General features: G+C 39.2%; 1 protein-coding gene and 1 non-coding gene across 3 annotated transcripts in view; one reads left to right on the plus strand and one right to left on the minus strand.

Moving 5' to 3' along the window:
* Positions 1-27,958, plus strand: part of TXNDC16 (thioredoxin domain containing 16) — a 90,793-nt gene that overhangs the window by 50,168 nt on the left and 12,667 nt on the right. For both annotated transcript variants that reach the window (XM_075531487.1, XM_075531488.1), the window contains 8 exons: positions 700-866; positions 1,420-1,480; positions 8,919-9,048; positions 13,162-13,305; positions 14,190-14,249; positions 20,265-20,433; positions 20,717-20,853; positions 27,343-27,427. In XM_075531487.1, coding sequence (XP_075387602.1) covers positions 700-866; positions 1,420-1,480; positions 8,919-9,048; positions 13,162-13,305; positions 14,190-14,249; positions 20,265-20,433; positions 20,717-20,853; positions 27,343-27,427 — 953 coding nt within the window. The remainder of the gene's footprint in view (positions 1-699; positions 867-1,419; positions 1,481-8,918; positions 9,049-13,161; positions 13,306-14,189; positions 14,250-20,264; positions 20,434-20,716; positions 20,854-27,342; positions 27,428-27,958) is intronic.
* Positions 18,503-18,700, minus strand: LOC142426949 (U2 spliceosomal RNA). Its single transcript, XR_012779809.1, has one exon. It is a non-coding gene; the product is annotated as a U2 spliceosomal RNA (small nuclear RNA).

The following is a 27,958-nucleotide window of genomic DNA, read 5'->3' on the forward strand; positions in this document are numbered from 1 at the left end:
GACCTGACTGACTAACTCTCCTGAGCATATCCACCTGAATTGTAACTTCCCTAATAAACCCTGTACATTGTCTGTGAGTTCGGTGTCGCCATTGCATTGAATTATAGAACCTAGAAAAGACGTGGAGAATGCTGAAATAAACCTGAGAAACCAGAGCGCTGTTTGTGGGAGACAATACACTGCCTGCTTTCTTTCTCTACATCCCGATATCTTTATCTCGCTTTGAAACTTCTTATACTGTAGTTTTCTGTAGGATTTCTGGAAGGAGTGCAATTGAAAGTGCACATTGAGCCTACTATTTTAACTCAACTGTTTTTCATAGTTTTGTTATGTATCAACTATTATATGATGTATTTTTTCATTTGGTTTGGTAGGTATTATTTCATAGTTACATATTACATTTCAGTGATAAGTCTTTATCAATACCATATTATTTTAATTATTGTTCTTTTATAATATGCGTAGTCCCTATAGTTATAGTTTCATGTTTAACTCCTTATAAAAACTATAAGTTTTAAAATGTTTAAACTATATAGGTACATTTAGAACGTAAAATTTAGGAAATTATGAGATCATTTTTGTTAATGGTAGATTTATTTCACCTTTTTTTAACTTATACTTTATAGTAAGAATTAACTAAATTTAAAGTTAACTATTGTTGGTACATTATTATCAATTATGTTTTTTTTTTAAATGAAGACTGAAGTTGCTGAAGATCCTCAGCAAGTGTCCACGATTCATCTCCAGCTAGGATTACCCTTGGTGTTTATTGTTAGTCAGCAAGTCACATATGAAGCTGATCGAAGAACTGCCGAATGGGTTGCTTGGCGTCTTCTGGGGAAAGCTGGAGTTCTCCTCTTATTAAGGTATCACAAAATAGAGCATTACCGTGGTTAGCAAGGAGTACTGGTGGAGGGGTGTTTAAAGTGCTTCATTGCTAAGCAAAAGCTCAGCGGTGCGAACCCACAAGGTGGTACCCAGGAGAAAGATGTGGCAATCTGCTTTTGTCAAGATTTAGTCTTGGAAACAGTGGGACAGCTCTGCCCTGTCCTGTGTAGGTTGGTATCAGTTGCAATCAACATGAATAGTAAAATACTAATGAGGATGATTTTTACAGATGGTATCTAGTCACTTGTAATAAATTGAAATTAATAGTTACACTATAGTTAGAAGTATTGCTGTGGTAACATCTGTAATTATTTTTAAACTTGATTGAAATTTAGTTGTACATCTTGCTGAAAGATGATAGAGGTTAAAATAGAAGCTAGATTATCTGTTGGTATTTATGTGTAAAAATTTTCAGGCTCACTGAATTGCATTGTTTCATAAACAGTAATACAATTTATAATTCAGTTCTAAATTGAGTTCATGTTTTCATCTGAGTAGCAATGTAAAACATCTATTTCCATGTTTTAAAAGGGACTCTCTGGAAGTGAACCTTCCTCAGCACACTAATGTGATCTTCAAAAGAGCAGAAGAGGTGAGTCATTTTGTTTATTGTTCTACATGTCTCCTTAATAACAACAATGAACAAACTCACTGTCAGCAAGTCATTTCTAACTCATAGTAACCCTTTAGGACAGGGTAGAGATGCCCCTGTGGGTTTCTGAAACTTTGTATGGGAGTAGAAAGTCTCATCTTTTTCCCACAGAACATCTGGTGGTTTTGAACTGCTCACCTTTCAGTGAACAGCTCAACACATAACCAGTATGCCACCAGGACTCATTTTTCCTTATTTAAAGTAAGTTAATATTTGTGATCTTAAAAGCAATATAGTGACACCTGTGAGAACTCGAACTCTTTTGGGAATGCCTTGTTTGTCTTAGTCTCAGAAATTTTTCATCTTTGACTGATCTACTACTTTTTAAAAATCATTTTATTGGCTTGTACAACTCTTATCACAATCCATACATCCATCCATTGTGTCAAACACCCTTGTACAGTTGTTGCCATCAACATTTTCAAAACATTTTCTTTCTACTAGAGCCACTGGTATCAGGTCCTCATTCCCCCTCTACCTCTCCTTTCCTCCCCCCGTCCCTCACAAACCCTTGATAATTTATAAATTATTATTATTTTTTCATGTCTTACACTGACTGATGTCTCCCTTTACTCACTTTTCTGTTGTCCGTCCCCCAGGGAGGGGGTTATATGTAGATCCTTGTGATCAGTTCCCCTTTTCTTCCCCCACCTTTCCTTTACCCTGCTGGTATCTCTACTCTCATTATTGGTCCTGAAGGGTTTATCTGTCCCGATTGCCCGTGTTTCAAGCTTTTATCTGTACCAGTATACATCCTCTGGTTTAGCTGAATTTGTAAAGTAAAATTGGGGTCATAATAGTGGGGGAAGGAAGCATTAAAGGAGAGGAAAGTTGTGTGTTTCATCGGTGCTATACTGCACCCTGACTGGCTTGTCTCCTCCCTGCAACCTTTCTGTAAGGAGTATGTCCAGGTGCTTACAGATGGGCTTTGGGTTTCCACTCTGTACTCCCCTCATTCACAATGATATGATTTTTTTGTTCTGGGTCTTTGATGCCTGATACCTGATCATATTGACACCTCGTGATCACACAGGCTGGTGTGCTTCTTCCATGTGGGCTTTGTTGCTTCTCAGCTAAATGGCCGCTTATTTCCTTTCAAGCCTTTAAGGCCCCAGACACTATATCTTTTGACAGCTGGCACCATCAGCTTTCTTCACCACATTTGCTTCTGTACCCATTTTGTGTTCAGCGATGGTATCGAGAAGGTGAGTATCATGGAATGCCAGGTGTGATAGTTAAGGTTTATTGTTCCCACCTGGCGGATAAACACATGTGGGAGTCATTGAAGGGCAGAGATAAATGGCTCAGTGAGCCTTGCCTTTGTTGTTCTCCGGTCTCTTGTTCTTTGATGGTGAGACCAGTGTGTGGCTGCTTTAGCTAGTTCTTTGCTTCAGCTGCCAAGGCTCACTTCCTGCGGGACATCCCTGAGGAGAAGCCACATGGACGTCCCTGAGGAGAAGCCTCATGCAGCCCTAGCTGTTGGAGAAACATCACGGAGACCACTGCCAGCGCTTAGATGCTTACATGCTCACTGATTTGGCTTTCCTCCTTCATTCAGCTTTATTGCGTGTGTTTTGCGAGTTTGAGGAGGACTTTGTAGTTAATGTCTGACACATGGGCTAATGTCGGACTTATGGGCTTGGACTGGACTGGCTTGGGATTCTTTCTTAATGTACATGTACCTTTTATAGAAAATTCTCTCTTATATACATATGAGTTTCAGTGGATTTGTTTCTCTAGTCTGCCCAGACTAACACACCAGGTTAATAGAACAAAATGTTCTTGCATTAAGGGAGTATTTGAGTAGAGGCCCAATGTCCGTCTATCTGCTACCTTAATAATAAACCTATAAATATATGTACATAGATGTATTTCCTCATTATCATATATAAAACTATATTCACATATGTGCATGCCTGTATTTAGATCTCTATAAATGCCCTTTGCCTCCTAGACCTTACCTCTGTTTCCTTTTATGTTCCTCTTGTCCCACTATCATGTTCAACCTTCATGTTCAACCTTCAATAATTCCTCTTGATTGCATTGCCCTTCTGATCGAACTACTTTTTATCCTTAGTTTTATTGGCAAATATTTGAGTTTTCCTTTTCTGACAGGTTTTTACCGTACACAGGTTCAGGTTTTGGTTGAAAACCTTATGTAGCATGGTCTCCTCTGAAACACATGAGTTAGATCCACTCTTTGGTAATCAGCTGGTTGTTTTTGTTTGTTCTTAATATAATGAATAAAACATTAAGAAGTTGAATGTGCATCGCCAGAGATTAAACACACGTGGGGAACCCACTTGGGACCCTTACATTTACTGTCGTTAGGCTACTGTTGTTAGGTGCCATCGCATTGCCTCCGACCCACAGGGACCCTCCGCACAACAAAATGAAGCGCTGAGTGGTCCTCACAGTTGTTCCTATGCCTGAGCCAGAGATGCAGCCACTGCGTCAGTCCATTTCTTCAAGGGCATTCCTCTTTTTCCACTCTTCCACTTTACCGAACACGATGTCCTCCAGGGGCTGGTCTCTCCAGGCAATACGTCCAAAGTATGTAAACCAAAGCTCTGTTATCCTTGCTTCTAAGGAGGACTCCGGCCTTACTTCTGATACAAATCAGTCTATCCTTTTAGCAGTGCACGGTACTTTGAATATTCTTCATCAGCCCCACCATTCAAATGCATTCATTCTTCTTCTAGTCCTTATTCAGTGTCTAACTGTCACCTGCAATTGATGCGTTGGAGAACACCATGGTTTGATCAGGTGCTCCTCAGCCCTCAAAGTCAGATCCTTGCTCTTCAATAGTCTAAAGAGCCTTTGTGCAGCAGATTTACCTAAATGCTGTTGATGTCTTGATTGATGCTTCCATGAACATTGATGTGGATCCAAGTAAGACAAAATCCTTGGCAACTTCAACCTTTTCTCCATTTATCATGATGTTGCTTATTGGACTAGTTTTGAGAATGTTGGTCTTTCTTACACTGAGTTGTAAACCATCCTGAAGCAAGTGCTTCAGTTCCTCCTAACTTTCAGCAAGCCAGGTTGTGTCGTCTACATAACAAGCCTTCCTCTGATCCTGATGCCACACTCTTCTTCATATTTGTTCCTTGTGATATCTTTTCTGATTATTGCTCAGCATATAGATTGAACAAGTGTGGTGAGAGGGTACAACTCCGAGACACACTTTCCCTGATTTTAAACCATGCAGGATTCCCTTGTTTTGTTCACACGGCTTCTCTTGATTCGTGTACAAGTTCCAAATGAGCCCAATGAAGTATTCTGGGATTGCTGTTCTTCTGAAGGTTACCCACAGTTTATTATGGTCCACACATTTGAGTGCCTTTGCAGTCAATGAAGCAAAAGTAAACATGTTTTTAGTATTCTCTGCTCTGAGCCAAGATCTAGCTGACTTCAGCAATGTTACCCCTTAGGCCTCATCCTCTTCTGAATTGGCAGTTCCTGTCAATATATTGCTGCAAGAGAATTGTACTTGTGTGTGATATCAATTATATTGTTCTATAGTTTGAGCATTCTGTTGGGCCACTCTTCTTTGGAATGAGCACAAATATGAATCTCTTCCAATCAGTTGGCCAAGTAGCTGTCATTCCAAATTTCCTGGCATAGACAACTGAGTGCTCCCATTGCTGCTTCAGCTGTCTGGAACATTTCAGTGGGTGTTCCATCAATTCCTAGAGTCTCGTATTTGGATAATGCTTTCAGTGCAGCCTGAGCTGCTTCCTGCAGCACCATTGGTTCTTGTTTATGTGGTACCTCCTGAAATGGTGGACTGTCGACTAGTTCTTTTTGGTTCAGTGACTCTGTGTAGTCTTTCCATCTTCTTTTGATGTTTCCTGCATCATTCAATATTTTGCCGATAGAACCTCCAAAGTTGCAACTCCAGGTGTGCATTTTTTCTTGAGCTCTTTCAGTTTCAGAGATGCTGAGTATGTTCCTCCCTTTTGGTTTTCTAATTCTCGGTCAGTCTACCTTTCATGATAATATTTGGCTTTGTCTTCCTGAGTTGCCCTTTAAAATATTCTGTTCAGCTTCTTGACTTCATCCTTTCTTCCATTCACTTTAGCTACTCTAAGAACAAGTTTTTAAAAAAATAGCAAGTTTCAGAGTCTCTTCTGACATCCACTTTGATCTTTTCTTTTTCGTGAACGATCATCTTGATGTCCTCCCACAGCTCATCTGGTCTCCTGTCATTAGTGTTCGTTGCATTAGATCCCATCTTGAGATGTTCTCAAAATTCATGTGGGATAGGCTTGCGTATATTTTGACTCTTATGGACTGGTTTTAACTTCTCTATGAGTAATTGATGGTCTGCTGTTCCAATCATCAGTCCCTCGTCTGGTGCTTCTCCATTGTGTCTTCTGTAGAGGTAGTTCATTTGATTTCTGTGTATTTCATCTGGGGAAGTCCATGTGTAAGTTGCCTTTTTTGTTTTTGAAAAAGGTGTTTGCTATGAATAAGTCACTGCACATGCAAAATTCTGTCATGCAATTTCTAGCTTCATTTCTTATAACTCTGTCTATATTTTCTAACTACTGTCCTTTCCACTTTGTTTCCGACTTTTGCATTTCAGTGACCAGTAATGATTAACACACCTTTATTGCATGTTTGATCTATTTCCGACTGAAGTTGTTTGTGGAATTCTTCAATTTCTTCACCACTAGGTTTGGTGATTAGGACATAAACTTGAATAATAGTTGTATTGATTGGATTTCCTTGAAGACGGATGGATATGATCAGATCACAGATAGCATTGTGCTTCATCATGGATTAGCAAGGTCCTTGCTGATGATGAATGGCACTTCATTCTTCTTGAGTGTGTTATTCCCAGCATGGTTTTCTGATTCAAAATCGCCAATACCAGTCCGTTTCAGCTCAGGATATTGGTCTTCATGCGTTCCATCTAAATTTTGACCACTTCCAAGCTTCCTTAATGCATACTTTGTACATTTCAAGTTCTAATGATTTAAAGATTTTTGCAGCCGTTTCTCGTGCCCCATTGCAAATGAAGGTCCTGAAGGCTCCACTCCCACATGCTGTAACGTACTCACATCACCACGATGCACTTCCCTCCAAGAAATCAGCTCCTCTTCAGTCATGTTTCAAGTGCCCATCACATCTGCCGGTTGTATCTCTGAAAATGTTCTCCTTCCTTTGCTTAGGCTTTCAGTATTTGAAAATGCCTCTCATAAAAGGGTCACAAGGAAGGGACAAGCCAGCCAGGGTTCAGCATAGCAGCGACGGAACACACAATATTCCTGTAGTTCTTTAATGCACTCCCCTCCCCCTATCATGACGCCAGTTCTACCTTACACATCTGGCTAGACCAGAGCATGTACACTGGTACAGATAAGAGCTCTCGTCACACAGAATCCAGGACAGATTAGCCCCTCAGGACCAATAATGAGAGTATCGATACCATTAGGGTAGGGGGATGGTGGGAAAAAGGGGGGAACCGATTGCAGTGATCAACGTACAACACCCCCCCCACACACACACAACACACAACACACACCACACATACACAAAGGGAACGGAAAACAGAAACGTGGGTGAAGGACGACAGCGGACAGTGTAAAATGTTAAAATAAAAATAATTTATAAATTTGCAAGGGTTAACGAGGGTGGGTGAGAGAGAGAAAAAAAGAGGTGCTGATATCAAGGGCCCAAGAGAAAAAATGTTTTGGAAATGATGATGGCAACATATGTACAAATGTGCTTGATACAATTGATGTATGGATTGTTTTTTAAAATCGTTTTATTAAGGGCTCATACAACTCTTACCACAATCCATACATACATCAATTATGTAAAGCACATTTGTACATTCGTTGTCCTCATCATTCTCAAAACATTTGTTCTCCACTTAAGCCCCTGGCATCAGATCCTCATTTTTCCCCCTCTCTCCCCAGATGTATGGAGCTGTAAGAGCCCCCAATAAAATGATTTATTAAAATAATAATAATACAACCCTAAAAAAAGCTATGCCTAAGGATTTTATCAGCTTCTTCCTTGAAGTGAGGAGCCAAGTCCTTCCTTGCTGTTCTTAGTCTGGAGGGTCACTTTGGGTGACCTTGCTGGCTTTTGAGGTACCAGTGACATCGTTTCCAGCATCACAGCAACACAGTAACACTGCAGTATGACAAACTGACAGACAAGAAGTGGTACTCAAGTTATTGTCAGGGATAATATACTAAAATAAGCTCCCCCAAACAAACTTACTGCCAGAGTCAATTCTGACGCACAGAGACCCTGTCGGACAGGGGAGGGCAAGCCCTGTGGGTTTCTGAGACTGACCCTGCCTGGGAGTAGAAAGCCTCATGTTTCTCCAGGAGCGGCAGGTGGCTGGTCATTGCTGACCTACTGGTTAGCAAGCCAGCATGTCACCCATTACGCCACCAGGGCTCCGAGCCAGTGGCCTGTGAAATGTCAAGTTTTCAAAATTATATGATGATTGTTGTTTAGTAAAAAATTCTTAATGGAATAATGTTTGTCTTTAGAAAAGTGAGTAAAGGGAGATATCGGACAGTATAAGACATGAAAAAGTAATCATTATAAATTATCAAGGGTTCATAAGGGAGGGTGGAGGGGGAGGGAGGGGGAAAAAGGAGCTGATGCCAAGGACTCAAGTAGAAATGTTTTGAGAATGAGGAGGACAACATACGTACAAATGTGCTTGACACAATGGATGGATGTATGGATTGTGATACGAGTTGTACAAGCCCCCAATAAAATGATTTAGAAAAAAAAGAATGCAAATAAGATGCATGGCACTCTTGTGTGGGTGGGGCCATGCAAATAAAAATGTATGGAAACCTAAAAAAAGAAGTCTTAATGCAATAGACTGTGGTATTCCTAAAATTATCTGGGGTCACATAGTAGTTTTATATTTATAGCTAAAGGCAATTTAAATTTATACTAGAATTATTTTAGATGAAGCGTTATCTTGGATATATTTCTGTGGGCATTAAAATAATTTTGAAAGACTGTTTACCTTCAAGTGATATATATTTCCATGTTATATTCAGGAAAGACTTGATGTTTTGTGAAAATGTTTCACAGATGTCATGGTTCATTTGTGAAAAGAACTGAAACTTCATTCTTTTTCCTTGTGAAAAGAACTGAGACTTCATTCTTGTTCCTCTTTTTCAATAGTCTGCTAGCTTTGTTTACATAAAGTATGCTTTGGATGCTTTCCTTCTCGTGCTGACTGTAGAGTTAATTTTCTTTCCTTTTAAAAGAATTAATTCACGTTTAAAAGTTTGGTTTCATTTTAGTGTCAAATGAGTTACACATATTTTTTTTATATTAAAATGCTCTGCTACATTTTATTCATGTTTTAAAATACATGTATTGCTAGGGAATGCAAGTGGAATATTTGGTACTACATGATGTTGATTTAATAATATCCCATGTGGAGAATAATGCACACACTGAAGAAGCCCAAGAAGAGGAAGAGGAAGACTATGAGATGGAAGGTCCAGATATTGGTAACTATAATAAGATCATAATTGGTTTTATGATCTCCCCCACATCACCCATTCCTGCCTAGACCAGTACATTTCCAATGAGTTCACTTCCTCAGAGAATGTACTCACATTTAAGACTTGCCCAGAAATTATTTTTTAATCAGTCTATCAAATTGATAAGATGAACTATAAAGAGGCCTGGTGGTATAATGGTTACTTGCCGGCTTTTGATCTACAAGGTCAGTAGTTCAATACTACCAGCCTCTCTGCAGGAGAAAACCCGGGCTTTCTACTCCCGTAAAGGGTTACAGTCTTGGAAACGCACAGGGGCAGTTGTAGCCAATCCTGCAGGGTTTTCCCTATGAGTGAGCATCGACTCAGTGACATGGAGACAGTTCATTTAATGTGATACTGCTTATTGTTACAAGTCAAGCCTCTGGCTGCCACCATATCCCTGCTTGTTCCTTTCAAATCAATTCTTTCAGCACTTTTGGCTTAGTCCATGTTTTAAAATTCCACCCCAAAACCACAACCAATAAATTTATCTTATAAGTAGTATAGCCATAATGTTTCTTAGAAACGAGGATGGTAAAATTTTACTTCACATACATGTTATTAGGAGGGACCAGTGCATGGAGAAGGACATCATGCTTGGTACAAAGTAAGAAGATCAGTAAAGAAGAGGGAAATCCTCAGTGGAAAGGATTGAGTCAGTGGCCTCAAACATAGCAGTGATTATGAAGATGTTACAGAGTTGGATAGAATTTTTGTTCCATTGTACATGGAGTCACTGTGGGTCCATTGACTCAGTTTTACCTAACAAAAACAATAAATTGTTTTTATTGCTTCCATTTATACACTATTCTGTATTTTTCCCTTTAATTATTTGCTTTGATTCTTCTGAGCTTGCTTCTGTTATCTTAATAATTTGTGTTTCAACAGACTTGAAATTTTAATTTTGTTATCTATCGCTTTGATTCTTTTATAACATTAAGAAATTAATGTAACTGCTTATTAAACTGTTTATTACATGTCTCTTTTCTGTTAGTTTATAAATAAGGTAGGTGTGATGTTTTGTTAATTTTCATATTCTATGTACCTTGAATGTTTTAAGTTTTATCATTATCATGAACTCTAAGAGGGAAGTTTATAAAGTCTTTTCATGAATTTTATTATTTTGACCTAAGTGGATATTACAATTTAATTAAGGACTATGAGCTTCAACTATTATAATTGACTTAGTTTTTTATCTAACCTGAATGCCAGTCTTCTTATATGTAGAATTTGGAATTGTGCATGGTTTAATCCAGATTTCTTCTCCATAATCATGACATTAGACTATTTGGCCTCTTGCTCTCTGCTTTTTTCATATGGAAATATGTTCCTGTCTTCTAATTGGGAGACTTCCGTCATTCTTCTTTTAGTAAATTGTGACCCTGGTGGGATTTGTCTGTTTTAAGATTTACTGCTGCCATGTTACCTTGGCCCTGTCTGACCCTGACGGCGTGCCTTGGCCTCCGTGTGCCTTCCGTTTCTCCTTACTGTTACTGTGTTTGCGCCTCAGTCTACTTCTAGTTTTCCTTTTTGAAGTTTCTCCATTTTAATTTTTTGTTTAATTTCTTACTGACCCTTTGCATACTGGCCCCAATACACATTTTTCTTTTTGTCTCATTCATATTTACATAAGAAGCAGAAGATTTGTAAAGAGTTTACTACCATGTAAAAGTGGAATATGGGGAAAATGTCTCCCAAAAGAAAAGGGTATGGATGAGTTAAAACATAAAGCAGTGTGTGTAAAAAGGCCAGCACTAAAGAAAAGGAAAGAAAAAAAATGTAACTGAAGACCCAAACTAGAATGTGTATGTATCGATGAGGAGGTGAAAAAGAGGCTCGGATGCGTGTGTAAAAGCACCAGTCAGGGTAGCTTAGAGAGAGAGCGAGCGAGCAAGCGGACATAGTATAGGAAGGATAGAGACGGTGTGGGAACAAGGTAAAGGAAGAAGGGTTAAGCAGAAATAGGAAGATAGATGGGACCCACCACTTATTCTCTGTCCAGGCTGCCTGACTCAGTGACCTTAGAGGACAGAATAGAACTGTCCTGTGGGTCCCCAATGCTGTAACTCTTTTTAAAAAAATGTTCAGTTATTTCCTTCTTTTTAAAAAAAACTTTAAATCATTTTATTGGGGGATCATACAATTCTTATCACAATCCATACATCCATCCACTGTGTCAAGCACATGTGTACATTTGTTGCCATCATCATTCTCAAAACATTTGCCTTCTACTTGAGCCCTTGGTATCCGCTCCTCATTTTCCCCCCTCCCTCCCCACTCCCCTTTCCTCGCGAACCCTTCATGAATCATAAATTATTATTATTATTTTTCATATGTTAGTTACACTGTCCGACATCTCCCCCACCCTCTTCTCTGCTGTCCATCCTCCAGGGAGGAGGCTATACGTAGATTCTTGTAATCAGTTCTCTCTACCCCACATTCCCTCCACCCTCCAGGTATCGCCACTCTCACCACTGGTCCTGAAAGGATCATCTGTCCTGGATTCCCTGTGTTTCCAGTTGCTATCTGTACCAGTGTACATCCTCTGGTCTAGCCAGATTTGTAATGTAGAATTGGGATCATGATAGTGGGGAGGAGGAAGCATTTAAGAACTAGAGTAAAGTTGTATGTTTCATCGTTGCTACCCTGCACCCTGACTGGCTCATCTTCTCCCCACAATCCTTCATTATGGGGGTGTCCAGTTGCCTACCAATGGGTTTTGAGTCTCCACTCTACACTCATCCTCATTTACAGTGATAAGGTTTTTTTTGCTTTTTGATGCCTGATAACTGATCACTTCGGAACCTCATGATCACACAGACTGGTGTGTTCTTCCATGTGGGCTTTGTTGCTTCTGAGCTAGATGGCCGCTTGTTTATCTTCAAGCCTTTAAGACCTCAGATGCTGTATCTTTTGATAGCCGGGCACCATCAACTTTCTTCACCACATTTGATTATTCATCCGCTTTGTCTTCAGTTGTTGTGTCAGGAAGGTGAGCATCATAGAATGCCAATTTAATAGAAGAAAGTATTCTTGCATTGAGGGAGTACTTGAGTGGCGGCCCAATGTCCTTCTGCCACCTTAATACTAAACCTATAAATATAGGCACATAGATCTATTTCCCCATCCTCATATATATATTTGCATATGTACATGTCTTTTCTAGACATAAAGGCCCTTTGCCTCCCAGCTCTTTCCTCTATTTCCCTTGACTTTCCTCCTATCTCACTCTCATGCTCAGTCCCCACCTGGGTTTCAGCTATACCTCTTGGTTACATTACCCTTGATCATTTCCTACCAGGCCTGTCACACCCACCTCACCACCAATTTGGATCACTTGTTCTTCCCTTGTCCCTGGGTTTGTTAACACCACTTCCTTACCCCCCACCTCCCACGATCCCATTTCTCCCCTGGAACTGTCGGTCCCGTTGTTTTCTATGACTACAAAAAGAAAAACCAATGACCCATAAAAGAATAAATTAATTAATAGACAATTTTTTAAAAAAAGAAATAAAAACCTGTAAATAGATCAAGGTCTGATTTTTTTATCTCTAGGCGCGTCCTTCAGTCAAATTCGATGGGGTGCTGCGCTCTGGCTCCAGTCTGTCCTTTGTACTCCCTCGGGTGCGCCCTCCTCTTCTCCCGCAGTCTCTCTGCTGCACGCCTTCAGTAGGATTTTTTTTTAATACACAGAAGCACCATGTAACATGGTCAGTCACTTTTTCTCTGCAGTTCACCAATTTCCCGATGCCTGCTACCTCAATGCCTGCTATATCGCGGGGATGTGTAGTAAAACCTTTTAAAGCTGTAAAGAATATATTCCTCTTGCCGTCAAGTTGCTTTTGACTCATATAATTAGAAACGAAATACTCTTATTCTTCTCAAGCACATTTAAATTATTGCATTGTGAAGCAACAGGGAAGTGTTCTAAATTTCATGCATTTTTATGTTTAATTCAGATACTGTGAATTCAAAAGTCTTTGTAAAATACCATGTTGTCATGTGATTTTCTTTGAGAAAGACTTGAATATTTTGAGCTTTACTTTTATATGTAAATTAATTTCTTTTCAAACATTTTAGATATTCAAGATGATGAAGTGGCTGAAACGGTTTATAGAGATAGGAAACGGCGCTTGCCTTTGGAACTCACGGTGGAACTTACGGAAGAGACATTTAACAGGACAGTCATGGCTTCTGACAGCATCGTGCTCTTCTATGCCAGTTGTGAGTATGAGACTTTAGAAGAGACTCTCAATATAAACATACCAGGACATTCAAAGTATGCAGATTATCTTGCATGTTCAAGTAATACAATCATATCTTTCACATGTCTCAGGTAGGCTGCACATTTACTGACTGATCTGATTATATCTGTTTTATTGTTTACCTCAGATCATCTATTATCTATATCTAATTTGCAACTTGAAGGTTGATGTTTAGCTAAGTAATACTGTCATTCAGAAATACTGTAATTCAATCTAATACTAATTTGCTAGCTGTTCTGGTTAAGTTAGAGAAAGTATATTGCTTTTTGTGACGCATTAGTGATTCACTGGTAGAATTTGCACCTTCCATCTGGAAGAGTTCCAGGTAATGTGTGTCAGTGGAGGCCTGTATGTTGCTGTGATGCTGAGCAGGTTTCAGTGGCCCTGGCAGAGGAAGATGGATTAGTAAGAAAGACTTGGTAATCTACTTCCAAAAGTCAAGTGAATGCAAACCCTATGGATGAAAACATGTCATGTTACAGACATGTCTGGTTTGTAGCTGGTAGTGGGGCTGATTTAGGATTAAGCATTTTAAAATTTTATTATGTGTAGCATCACCATGAGGAAGTGACCATCTCAGTGGCAGCTAACAACAGCAGTAGCCACATATTTCTTTTATCTTCAAATAATATTCAGCGATAGTTTTTACAGTATGAATTAGAAAATTAATTTCATTTGGATATATCTGTAAGTCTGCGGATAAATGTTAAGTGGTATGTGCTAGAATGTTTCTAAAAAGTAAATATTTGGAAAACCTAAGTTTATATTTTCGTTAGATAGTAGTGAGTGTTTCAGAGATACTCATGTAATAACATCTGCTGATTTTTTTAAAATTCCATATAGGGGAAGCCGTGTCCATGGCATTTCTGCAGTCATATGTTGAGGTGGCAGTTCAATTGAACGGTATGTGTGCATAGTTATTGTACTGATCCTGAGATCTAGCTATTTGTAAAATGCTGTATAGCACGAAAGATATAGGAAGCACATAAAATTTTAGGTTGTTATGATTGTCTCCAAGGTAAGTTAAATGAACTTACAGAGTCTCAAAAATACTCAAAAACATTCACTTGTCTTCCTTGAATTCAAGAGTTGTTGAAATTAAAGAGTTCATATATTAGTGTACAGAGTTAATCCAAAAAATAGCCTTTGGGGCTGAATCCATTTACTTGGTGAGCATTTATTCAGCACTAGTTGAGCTGCTGGAGATGAAAGAAAAGGCAAGACCCAGTATTCTTTTCCTTTTTAAAAATAATTTTTGTAATTTATCAAGAATTCATGAGGCGGGAGGGGGGGGGGGGGAAAGGAACTGACACCAAGGGCTCAAGTAGAAAATAAATGCTTAGAAAATAATGATGGCAACAGATGCACATACATGCTTGACATCATTGATGTATGGATTGCTGCAAGAGGTATAAGATCCCCAATAAAATGATACCCCCTGAAAAAACCCCACTATAATTAGGAAACACTAGTGTTTCAAAATGGCATTGAGGGGGAATCCATTATAAGGATCTACATATAACCCCCCCCCGGGGGATAGACAACAGAAAAGTGGGTGAAGGGAGACATCGGACAGTATAAGACATGACAAAATAATAATTTATAAATTATCAAGGGTTCATGAAGGGGAGGGGAGGGAGGGAAGGGGGAAATGAGGAGCTGATACCAAGGGCTCAAGTAGAAGCAGATGTTTTGAGAATGATGATGGCAACAAATGTACAAATGTGCTTGCCACAATTGATGTATGTATGGATTGTGATAAGAGTTGTATGAGCCCCTAATAAAATGATTTTTTAAAAAAAGAACAAAATGGCATTGCGATCCAACAGCATAAGTTCGGATTGAAAACAGATGATAGCAACAAAGAGGGCCATGGCATTAATTGTCCATATGGATGAAAATTACATCACAAACTTGGCGGTAAGTCCTGTGAGCAAAGCTTCTTGTATGGGGCATGTTAGGCTCCAGGGTCAACCTCAGCTCCTCCATCACCTCTTCAAGTATACCGCAGTGCAGAGTTCCATGGTGGTCCACGTAGCAATGCAAAGGGACAGGAAGATGTAGAAAGACAAACTTGCATCTTGGGACAGTGTGAACCACGAGGTCCTGTAGGACAGCCATGGACACTGGATTTTCACAGAGCATCAAGGTTCTGAGCTGAGAGCAGGGGCTCAGAGCTGGCTGCAAGACACTGAGTGTCACTAATTTCAGGTCAACCAAGGTGGCTGAGACCTTGTTCAGCAGAGTAGGTAGGAATTCATAATTGAAGCCTGTCCTGTGTGCCCCACTCAGCTCCAGGGACCTTAGGTGGCTGGTGCAGGGACACGAGAATGGGCTTGTCAAGTCATGGTCCATAAGCATGCAATGGCTTATTCTGGGGTCTGCAAGTATCGGGGCAGCTGGTGGAGGTGGTTATCGAGGAAGTTGGCAGAGTGCAGGATAAGGTGTTGGAACCGATTCATATTGAGAAGCTAAGAGGTGAATTGTTGAAGTAGCTTTCTGCCTCGCCCTCCACTTCCTCCTCAGGGATTATGAAATACAAGGGTACATTCAGAGAGAAGGAGTGTATGCAGGCCAGGTAAGGAGCCAACCAGTTGAGGCTTTGAGGGTCCCAACTACCATGCACTTTCATTACCTGGACAGAGCCCAGGTGGCCTCTGGTTCCTGGTGAGGTAGGTCATGGAGGCACTAGACTGGGATCCCATCCACATGTGCCAGAAGATATCAGTGTTCCATGGTAGATCCTGTATTTTCAGATAGCATCTACTGCACTGAACATTTTGGGCAAGCAGGATGTCAAGACCATCAATAACAGTCTGTAAGATGTCAGGGCTAGATTGACAATGTTCCATCAGACCCCCCAGAGGAACTGAAGGGAGGGCCATACCCCAACCATGGCCTTCCCTGCTCTCTGTGTTGCCCAACAACAGCTGCCGTGAACAAGGGAGGGACGAGATCTGTGGGCAGCCACTCTGCAACACACTCTAGATGGCAAGGTCTAGGAGCCTGGGAGGGTTCCTGCTGCTCTTGCTGATCAGTCTGCTCCAAAGGAATCCTAACCGTGGTAGAGGCTGGCCAGATCTCTGTGGGGTTTAGATTTCAAACTGGATTCTTCTGATTCAAGTTGGTCCAGAGCTTGGTGAACACATGATTGACAGGTCCAATGGTGGGCATTCACCTCAGCAGCCTGGGTCTAGGAAAAGCATCTAGGAACTACGCTGGAGTTGCAGCTCCACAGAAGCACAGACCCAGTATTCTTTTTTTAATTTTAAGTTTTAAAATCATTTTATTGGGGGCTCATATAGCTCTTATCACAATCTATACATCCATCCATTATGTCAAGCACATTTGTACATTTGTTGTCATCATCATTTTCAAAACATTTCTTTCTACTTGAGCCCTTGGTATCAGCTCCTCTTTTTTCCCCCTCCCTCACATACCCTTGATAATTTATTATTATTTTTTTTATGTCTTACGCTTGACCAATGTCACCCCTAATTCACTTCTCTGTTGTTCGTCCCCCTGGGAGGGGCTTATATGTTGATCATTGTGACCAGTTCACCCTTTCTCCTCGACCTTTCCCTTCCCCTCCTGGTCTTGCTCCTCTCTTATTGATCCTGAGGGGCTTATGTGTCCTGGATTCCCTGTGTTTCCAGCTCTTATCTGTACCCGTGTACATGCTCTGGTCTAGCCAGATTTGTAAGGTAGAATTGGGATCATGACAGTGGGGATGAGGAAGCATTAAAGAACTAGAGGAAAGTTGTATGTTTTGTCTGTGCTATACTGCACCCTGGCTTTTTGTGACCCTTCTGTAATGGGATGTCCAATTGTCTGTGGATGGTCTCTGGGTCTCCACTCTGCACTACCCCCTCATTCACATTGATAGCATTTTTTTGTTCTGAGGACCCAGTATTCTATAGCACTCATAGCTATTGAAAAATCCAAGACTCCAGTGTTCTTGGGTCTGTAGTTAGCTCTTCACAGACTAGGAAATATCTCCGTAGTCAATAACTTAATTTTAATTACTGTTTGAAACCTGGCCCAATGGCAGCCAAAATAAAATTCAAGGAGTGGATTATAAAATGTCTATGCTATCAGCCTAGCAAAGAAGGAGACCTACAAAAGTAGGGCGGCATATTCGTTGGGAGAGAGATGGTGGATAAGGTGTATATAATGTTTTATAATCATTTGAAAAAGAATATTATGCATTTTATCTGTTATATTATTTTTCTTGCTCTATTTTTCTCATTACTAGAATCTATTGTGACTAAATAGGCTTATTCAGGGCTATTCTGGGAACATATCTACCATTTACCTTTTGAGAACACTTGCTTACAGACTCATTAGTTTGTCATTTCCTTTAAGGGTAGGCAGTATACCTTGGGGAACCCTGGCGGGACAGAGGTTCAGTGTTTGCGCTGCTAGAGCCAAGAGTTTGGCAGTTGGAACCCACGTGTTCCTTCAAGGGAACAAGATGAGGCTGTTTGCCTCTGAAGATGTACAGCCTTGAAAATCCTACACAGAAGTTCTGTTTCTCTGGTCAGGTCACTATGGGTTGGAATAGACTGGACAGTAGTAAGTAGGAGTGTGCTTTACACTTAGATCACTGAAGTTAGCATGCTGACGTAGGTTTCAGAATATCTATTTTTTAATAATTGTTAAATGAATGAATAATACAGTAGAGTATATTGGCTTTTAATTTAATGGAAATCTGCACTGGTTTTAAAGAACTAACTTGGCATACATCTTATTTATATGAGTTCACTTTTCGTGAACTAAAGAAATTAATTATAGGAAGTCAACTCTCAATAACAATACATTTTCTAATCACATATTATTTAACTTTAGATTATTTTATTACTGAGTAGAGAGATAATTAAATCTGTAGATGTTGCGATCCTAAATATTTTTTTCCTTTTGAAGCAATACCTGTTACCTATCTTTCAATTGCCTTTTCTGGTTGCCAGCTATGAGCAGATTTTAGTTTCTTCTCTTTTAGTGTCTCTAGTGTTGTTGGCAAATACGTACAAGAAGGAAAAACCAGACTCAAGCCTGCTGTTTTCAAATTGATTTCATCTCAAAGTGGTCCTTTAGAAGAGAGCTGAACTATTCAGAGGATTTCCAAGGCTGTAAATCTTTGTGGACACAGACTGTCTCATCTTTCTTCTGCAGAGCAGCTAGCTGGTGCATGTAATCCTAGCCCAGATGATGACAAATATTAGTCACAAGGTGGCAGCAAATATCAAGTTTTTATACTTCCATAATATCTATAAAAAAGATATTCTTTCATTAGCATACCTTTAGAGATGCTATTTTTACTACACTTGATCTTAGCCAAAAGGCCAAGAAACGATGAGATGCTATTTTTAATTACTATATTGATAAAATATATGCTATAATGCTTTAGGAGTCTTAGGACACTGGTTTTTCTTCTGAAAATGAATAAATACTGAAAAAATATCTAAATGAAGATAAAAATTTGAATTTATAACTTCAATTTAGCAGCTATATAATATTTAAGGATTTGTATCTGTTCTATATCCAGTTTTAAAGACGCACCAAAGTTTTCCATTTGGATCGCAAGGACAGGGAAATAATAATTTACATTTGTTGTAGTGGAAGGCACGGGAAGGCGCTTATTAAAGGAAAAGAACTGTGTTTTAAATAGCACTAGATTCCATTCTTTAAAGGCAGAGATGGAAATAGCAATGCCCGCTCTAAGATGGTGGCCTACTGCACTATTTTGAATGTATTGCTCTCTATAGCCCTGACAATAATTCAGTGCCTTCTGAAAGGACTCGTTAAGTCTCTTTTGAGTCTCTAGCTTCAGGGCTTTTAACCCATAAGTGTCCCAATTCCTGCTAGCATTCTGGATCACCCACTTTTTAAAACCAATTTAAATTTGGGTCTGCTGTGGTTTCCCTTGTTTGACGGACTGAACTGGTTCTAACTGATTTTAGCCCTGCTTTCTACTCACTTATTTAAACAGAATAAGTAAGAATTTGTGTGTGATCCCCCTATGTATTTTCTTAGGCTGAAAGGAAATGATAATATTTGGACATCCATGAACTAAGAAATGGGAAAGTTCCCATTCCTAGTGTATAGTAGTATAAAGATTAGATTCCTTTAAAACATATGTGTTCAGATGTTACAGCCTTTTGAATAAGAAACATCTTATTTATGACTTTTAGTAAAAAGGCAGTTAACAAATTTCTATTGTGTGATTCCCTTGGTTTATGATAACTTTAGGCCCTCGTGGTAGTGATAGCCATGGAGTTGATTCTGACAGTTAGTGTCCCTGTGGCAGAGTAGAACTGCCCCTTTGAGTTTCTGGTGGTTTAAGAAGTCTTTTCTGGAACAGTCTCATCTTTTTCTTACAGTGATTGATGTGTTTCAGCTGCTGACCTGCAAGTGGCAGCAGCTGCATGCATCACTCGTTATTTCAGCAGAGCTCATAGTGAGTAGCTCATTGGAATACTAAGGACTCCTATCCAGTGCCGTGGAATTGATTTGGATTCATAGTGACTCGATAGCTAGAGTAGAACTGCCTCATAGGATCTCTAAGGCTGTGTCTTCTGTGGAATGACTGGTGGTGGGGGATCAAACCACTGACATTTGCCTTAATAGTCAAGCACTATACCAAGCACTATACAACCCCTGTACAAACAGGGCCACATGATGAAGCATTAGTAGTTTCTAATGGGATGCATTATGCTTCAGAGGGCTTGATATTGAAGGAGGATCTCATCACAACCTTCTATTGGTAATTGTACAGACTTTCAAATTAAGATTATAGTGTTATAAAGTAGGGGTATCTTATTTTTAAAATTACTATTGTGTTTTATACAGTACTTAAATTTAAAACAACTGAATTATCTGCATTAATATCTATAAGGAGTTCATTTTATTTTCCTTTAGGCACATCCAATATGCTACTCTGTAGAATAAACTGTGGAGATTGGTCTGACATATGTACTAAGCAAAATGTTACTGAATTTCCTGTTATAAAGATGTACAAGGAAGGTGAGAACCCAGTATCTTATGTTGGTATGCTAGGAACTGAAGATCTCCTAAAATTTATTCAGCTGTAAGTATCCAAGTTAACTTTGCATGGGTTAAGGGGGATTCTAGAATTAAAATAAACGTTGATGACGAGAGCCTTTCCACATTTCTTTTTTTTTTTTTTTGGAAGATAGTAGTAATTTTGTTTAGTGAAGGTGATTTTTTTCTTAAAGGGGGATAGTATTTGTTTTTATTTGGTCAAATATGTGTCTTGCTTATATTGTTTCCTAAGTTTAGTGTTTCTGTTTTACACAAGTGAAAAAAAAATCCTTACATTTAAATTTGATTGTAGTCATATATTCATTCAGCAACAGGATTTCATGCCCAGTGAATATAACATCTATCCAAGAAGCAGAAGAATATTTAAGGGGGGAATTATATGAAGAATTGGCCTCCTATTCAAGAGTGTCAGTACTAGGAATATTTAGCCCAACCATGATCACAGGTAAGAAGAGTTGAAGTTTTAAATTATGCAACGTAGAGTTTGAAAAATCATGGTTAAGAAGTATGCATATCCTTTAAAATGATAGAGAATCCGAATTATAGATAATATAGAAAATAACCAAATTTAAAGAACTATGAAGATGGTCTGATTATCAAAAGTTCTCTTATGTTTGGGCGTTTATATTTTTCCTTTTTCTGTACTATTAAAAACTTATATACATTTTTAATGTAATTGGCCTAGTGCTGTGTATGCAGATAGTAGCCTTCTGTTTCAAGCACAGGTGTATCTTGGCATGTGATTAATAACTCTTGGAATTCATCATTTTAATTGATGCCTAATATTTGGCTGAATGAATATACCATGATTTGACCACTTAACAAAATATCATATTTTCCTCTGGTGGTTCCGTGGGTTACGGGTTGGACTGCTGAATGCAAAGCTGGAGTTCAGACCCAGCAGCTATTCTGTGAGAGAAGAGGCGGCTGTTTGCTTCCTTAAAAATTTGCTGAAAACTGCTGTCTACAAATTTAACCCCAAATCTCCAGCTGCTCCGCTGGAGGAAGAGGAGGCTGCTGCTCCCGTAAAGATTTGCAGTCTTGGAAACCCAAAGGGGCGGTTCTGCTCTGTCTTACAGGGTTGCTGTGAGTCAGAGTGGACTTGAGGGCAGTGAGCTTGGTTTTTGATGAATATTTATACAACTTTATTTTTTCTATATGTGAGGAAAAACTATGAGCTTTTCTGTGAATTTTAGACTATTTGATGGCTATAGATCCCTAGTTGGAGAATGACTGTATTTTGCATATCCTAAAAAAATTGTCTGGAACGTGCTTCACTTGCTTTCTTCAGCTGCTGCACACTCATTTTTAAATGGGCCTGTCTAATGAGTTAATATAAACCAAAGCCATTGAGTTGACTTGGACAGAGTAGAACTAACTGCGCCTTTGGATTTCAGAGACTAAATCCTTGCAAGAGCAGACTGCCTCATCTTTCTCCTGAGGACCAGCTGCTGGGTCCACTTTTGAGCAGGTGATCTTGTAGTTAACAGCCCAACACATAAACCACTACGCCCCCAGTCTTAAGTGACTTCTTATAAGACCTTTATACTCTAAAACTCTACATAGCCTCCTGTCATTTTGTGATCATTATTTTCCCGTTTATTGTTTGTCTTTTGACTTTATTTAGTAATGATCGCATGTGTAAAACCCCACTGTGGTGAAGTCACAGTTGTGACCCATAGCGATTCTGTAGGACAGAGTAGAACGGCCCCTTAGCTCCCAAGCCTGTGCATCTTTATGGAAAAAGACTGCCCCATCTTTCTCCTGCCAAGTGGAAGGTAGATTTGAGGTTGGGGGGTTTGAACTGCCTACCTTTAAGTTAAACAGGTGAACTCTTTACTACTGTACTATCAGGACTCAGTTAAATTTACTCATACATGTATGCTTATTTGTTTCAATGTTTTCTGTTTTACTCGCTTTTCTATCTAGTGATACGTAATCTTTTGGTTCGATAACGCATGTTGGATATAAATTAGTAAATTCTCTTATTTGTCTTTGCACCATTTTCTTCTGTCTATTGATTCTCATGCAGGAGAAAGGAAGTTTTTTGCTCTTGTATGGATTTACAGGCTTGGAAACCCAAAGGGGCAATTCCTTTTCTATAGGGTCACTGTGAGTCAGGATCGAATCGATAGCAGTGGGGCTTTTTGATTTATTAACCCTTCTAGATAAACATTAGCTGTTTACAGTAATTATCTTCACTGATTTGAATTTATGTCTCCTGTTTGGTGCCTCACTGGCCTTTTTTTTTCTTTCTAATTCTCTCGTCTATGTGGAGTATATTATCTTTGCTCTTATTTTCTCTAAGACTAGGGAGGATGTTCTTAACAAAACATATTTGAGCATATAAAAGCAAATGCCTCAATGGTTTTGACTCCCAATATAGAAGTGAAGAAATTTGACAAACTTTTAAAGTGGTTTTTGAGAACCAGTCCTAGAGGACGAAATAGGACTTAGTCCTCTAATCCTGGTGCCACATTCTTTCCTCATACAGTTCCATTTCTCGTACTATTTGTTCAGCATAAAAACCAAGTGTGGTGAAAGAATACAGCCCTGACACATAACTTCCATAATTTTAAACCATGTACATACCCTTTGGAGCCCTGGTGGCGAACTGGTTATGAGTTGGGCTGGAATTCTCAAGGTCAGCAGTTGGAATCCACCAACCACTCCTTGGGAGAAAGACAGGACTTTCTACTCCCTTAAACAGTTACCGTCTCGGAAACTCAGAGAGCAATCTTACCCTTACACATAGGGTCACTGAGTTGACATCAACTCTGGGACAGTGAGTTTGTTATTTGGTTGTATTATCCCCTTGTTCTGTTTGAATAATTGCCTTTTTGTTGATGTTTAAGTTCTGCATGAGCAAAATTTTACAATTTCCATTTTTTGTAGTTATCTATAGCTTGTTAAGATCCATACAATGGGATGTCTCTGCATAGTCAATGAAACACAAGTTAATATCTTTCTGATATTCTCTGCTTTCAGCCAAGATCCATCTGACATCAGCAATGCCACCTCTTGTTCTGTATTCTCTTCTGAATCCAGCAGCTCCTTGTCTATATGCTGTCACAACCATTTGTGTATTGTCTTCATCAAAATTTTACATGCCTGTGATTTTAATGATATTGCTTGATAATTTTTGAATTGTTGGGTCACCTGTTTGTGGAATGGGCATAATCATTTGCCTTCCACATGTGTTGGTGTTGATGAGTAAGTGCTTCCGGTGTTGCATTAGTTTGTTGAAACATGTCATTTGGTAGTCTGTGAATTCCTGGAGATTTATTTTCCACTATTGCTACCAGCTCGGACTAACTTCTTTCAGTACTAGCAATTCTTGTTCATATGCTACTTATTGAAATGACTGAATGTCAACAAGTTCTTTTTGGTGTGTATTCCTTCCGTCTTTTGATTTCTACTATAAAATGCAATGTTTTGCCTAAGAGACCTTTTATATTTCAGTTCTTATGAGACAGTCAATTCTAACTCATAGCCACACTATAGGATTGAACAGAACTGCCCTTGTGGGTTTCCAAGATTGTAACTTTTTATTTTATGTTGTTGAGATATAATTAACATCATGTAATTCAATAATTCTTTCATTTACCAAGAAAGGTTGTGAAGTCATTGCCACAATCTTCTTTGGAACCTTTTCTTCCTCCAGTGATGTTGAGTCCCCACCACCCCACTTCCATGGCCCCAGGCAATAAATTCAGCAGTTGTCTTCACAGGAGCCCTGGTGGTATAGTGGTTAAAGAGTTGGGCTGCTAACTGCAAGACCAGCCGTTCAAAACCACAAGCCTATGTAAGGGAGAAAGATGGGGCTTTCTACTCCCTTGAACAGTCTTAGAAAATCACAAGCAGTTCTACCTTGTCCTATAGGGTAACTATGGGTCCGCATCAACTCAAAGACAGTGAGTTTTGAGTCTTTGTGTATCCACTCATCCTGGTTTCTCTGTATAGATTAACATACAAAACAAGGACCCAGCAACAATGACCATTTAAAACAGAATGACCTAAATCTAAGAAAAAGGAGAGAAGATAAAAAATTTAGAATAAATTCACATTGTGCCCAGAAGGAGGTCAAATGACAAGGTGTTGCATTTCATCCTAACTACAGGTGCTCGAATCCACTTTATAGAGCTCTGTGTGTGCATCGGGGCTCCAGGGAGACTCAATCCATGTAATAATCCTGTAAAATGGATTTGGGGCTACCACTGCCATCCGTAGTGTTCTGCAGACCAGGGGGTTAGAATTTAGCCATTGGTATGACTCCCTCCTGCAAGTTTGGATCTCATTATTTACAATCCTTGGGTCGCAGATTGGTGTCCTTCTGTGTGGACTTAGCTGACACCTTGCTTAGATGGCTGCTTATTTTGACACATTCTTTTAAGACCCCAGACACCATTTTTCAGGATACCTGGGCATCATCTGATTTCATCATACTTTACTATGACACGTTTGTCTTCAGTGCCCTCTCCATGAGGGTGAATGCTAGGCAGGACCATGTCATACCAACTAATTGTTTTTGTATTAGAGCTACGACCAAGTGAGAGTTCAAAACCCATCCGTATCGCTGAGCTTTCTATAAGCCCCTGGTTCACTTTCAGAGCCACCGTACACCACACATCATCCCGATGGGGCTCACAGTAATTTTTTAACAGTAACGTTATTTTATTCAATGATAAAGCACTGTTGAGACTTAACAGATAATTCTACATGAGTAATTAGTGAACTTTACTGGAGATCGGATCAAAGGGTGGGGGTTTTTGTATGTATGGGAGGGGGTAGTTGTACTTCTGATGGTGGGTGGGCTGGGTGGGACATCCTGCCAGTGGGAAAAGTGCTTACCATTTGTAGAGACCCCAAGGGGATAAGGCTCCCAGTATTGTGTTTCTAACTGGGTTCTTTTGCCCTAGTTCCTAACAGACAACCTGGCAGTGCGCTATAGTCAACTTAGACAACTCTGTCCTTAGGAGGTACGCAATTGGAAACCCCCCTAGGTGAACTGTACTTTACCTTAAACTCAGTTATAGCAGAACCAAGGAATGGACATAAGTACTTCCTTGAACGATAACCTGAAATGTCTTAATGGGAGAAGAAGCAGACGATGGATATTCGAAGGTTAGGGAATCCGTGGTCACTATAATTTGGACCTATTGCTCTCAGAGTGCCCAACCTGGAACCAACATATAATTGCTGTTCTGTTCTCTCTGCCTTTATGGGGCATGTGTTAGTCTACCTCGCATGGTTTTACCTTCATAACTGAGTGTTACTGGCAGTATGGCCATACCTCCAACCCACATGCTAACTGATGTCAGTGTAACTAGTGGCCCGTCAGTCACCCACGTTCTGAAGACATAGGTGACTAACTCTCTGGAGGCAGAAAGCCTCACTTTTTCCCCTTGGAGCGACTGGTGCCTTTAAAATACTGTCTGTAACCCACTTGACCACCGCGGCTCCATTGACACTCTAGTTTTGATGTTTATTGTCAGTTCTGTTAGCTTGAGAAATGTGGAGCCTGCCCTTCCTACTCTTAAGCTCTTTTACTTCAACTTCGATTCACGTTAGCTACTCTGTTCAAGAGCAAATTTCCCAGTTGTTTTCTGGCATTCATTTTGATTTTACTTGCTTTGTAATGACCTTTTGTTTCCTTTCTGTATGCTGATCTTGACGCCATCCTTTAGCTTGTCAGAACTTTGATCATAATGTTCGGTGCATCAAATCTGTTGTCTAAATTCAGGTAGGATATACTTAAGGTTGTGTTTTGGCTTACGTGAACTTGTGTTATAGTTTTTTCAGCTTTTACCTGAATGTCCATATTAGCAATTGATAGTCTGTTCCACGGTTGACTCCAGGCCTTGTTTTGGCTGATGATATTGCCCTGTCGTCTGGTCCCACAGATGTAATCAATTTGATTCCTGTGTAGTCTGTCCAGTAAGGTCCATGGGTGTAGTTGCCACTTAGGTTGTTAAAAATGTTTTTAAAGGTGTTTAAATATGTATATCCTAATAAATTTGAAAAGAGTGATACACAAAATAATAAAACCTATTTAAAAACAGAAACACATTACAGAAAATAAAAAAGACGTAAAATCCCAAATTGTGAAGCCCTAACAAAGACACTATTAGGTATCTAGAATTTCCAGCCTTATATATTTTAATTTCCTTTACTTTCTGTCACTACAATGTGTATTTATTTCATACATCTAATTCCCTTTCCTTAGGAAGAAATTAAAGAGCAACAAATATGAATTCAGTAACACTGTATGGTTTCACCACCTGCAGTCAAACCATACTCCAAATTCTTTGCCATTGAGTCCACCCTGACTCATGGTGACCTTATTGGGCAGGGTAGAGCTCCTCCCCCTCATGGGTATCCAAGACTGCCATTCTTTACAGGAGCAGAACGCTTCACCTGAACCCCTCAGAGCCGCTGGCCTCTGGTTAGCAGCCCAGCACATTAACCACTACACCCCCAGGGGGATTTTATGTGTCAAGTAGACATGTGCTCTGCAGGGTTCTCAGTTGAGTTTTAATGAAGTAGATCATCAGGTCTTCCCAGTGAGGCGCTTCAGTTTGGATGGGATACCAAACAGTTCAGTTAGTAGCTTCAGTTAGTAGGTAAGCATGTAGCCATGTGCAAATCTAGGAACGCTTCCTTTGACTAGAATGCTATAAATCTTATAAATCATATTTTGTGTGTATATATATGTGTAGGGACCACAGTTTGCATTATGTCAATTTACATTTCTGTAATCAAAAAATTTCAGGAAAAGTCACAATTATTTGAGTAAATAAATTATTTATGATGTCTGCAATTACATATTTGTCTTTGTAATTAATTTATAATAAGATGCTACTATCAGATTATTAATTGAATAGCTCACATAATTTTAACATTCAAATATTTATTCTTATCTATGTATTTATAGCCATAGAAAACTTCACTAAAGCAGGAAATTCTCTAAGAGGATATGTCCTCACTGGAATTTATTCTGAAGAAGATGTTTTGTTATTGTAAGTCTTTTGCTCTTCTAATTTTAAGGAATACAGAGTTATGTAAGAAATGTGTTTCTTCAAGCAGTTGAAATATAGGGCTGCAACATAGCTTCTAATTTACTAAAATCTTCAATTTTCTTCTGAAAAGGCATGCAAAGAACAAGGGTATTTAGATTCTTTCTGGATTCTGGAACTTTTTCATCCTTCTATAGAACATTTCCACTTTGAGTTTTACTACCTGCATTTTAGGCTCTTTGGAATTATAACAACTTTTTAGAGTATTTTACAACTTGAGTGTCTGGGTTTTTATTTTCCATGAAGGCATATAAAAAACCAGAGTGTTTTCATATTCCATATTTCTCCTGGGTAAATGCACTTATACTATATACTTAATTTCAAGCTATGCAAACATATACTTAATCCTTTTTTAGCTATTTCAGTTGCTGTATTTGTAAATGATGATGTTCTATAGTCTCTCAGAATGATTACCTGGGAGCAAAATGAAGGACTGTACTGCCAAGTGTGAAAAATATTACTAATACACATCAC

Source organism: Tenrec ecaudatus, chromosome 14 (assembly GCF_050624435.1).
Source record: "Tenrec ecaudatus isolate mTenEca1 chromosome 14, mTenEca1.hap1, whole genome shotgun sequence".
Taxonomy (NCBI): Eukaryota; Metazoa; Chordata; class Mammalia; order Afrosoricida; family Tenrecidae; genus Tenrec; species Tenrec ecaudatus.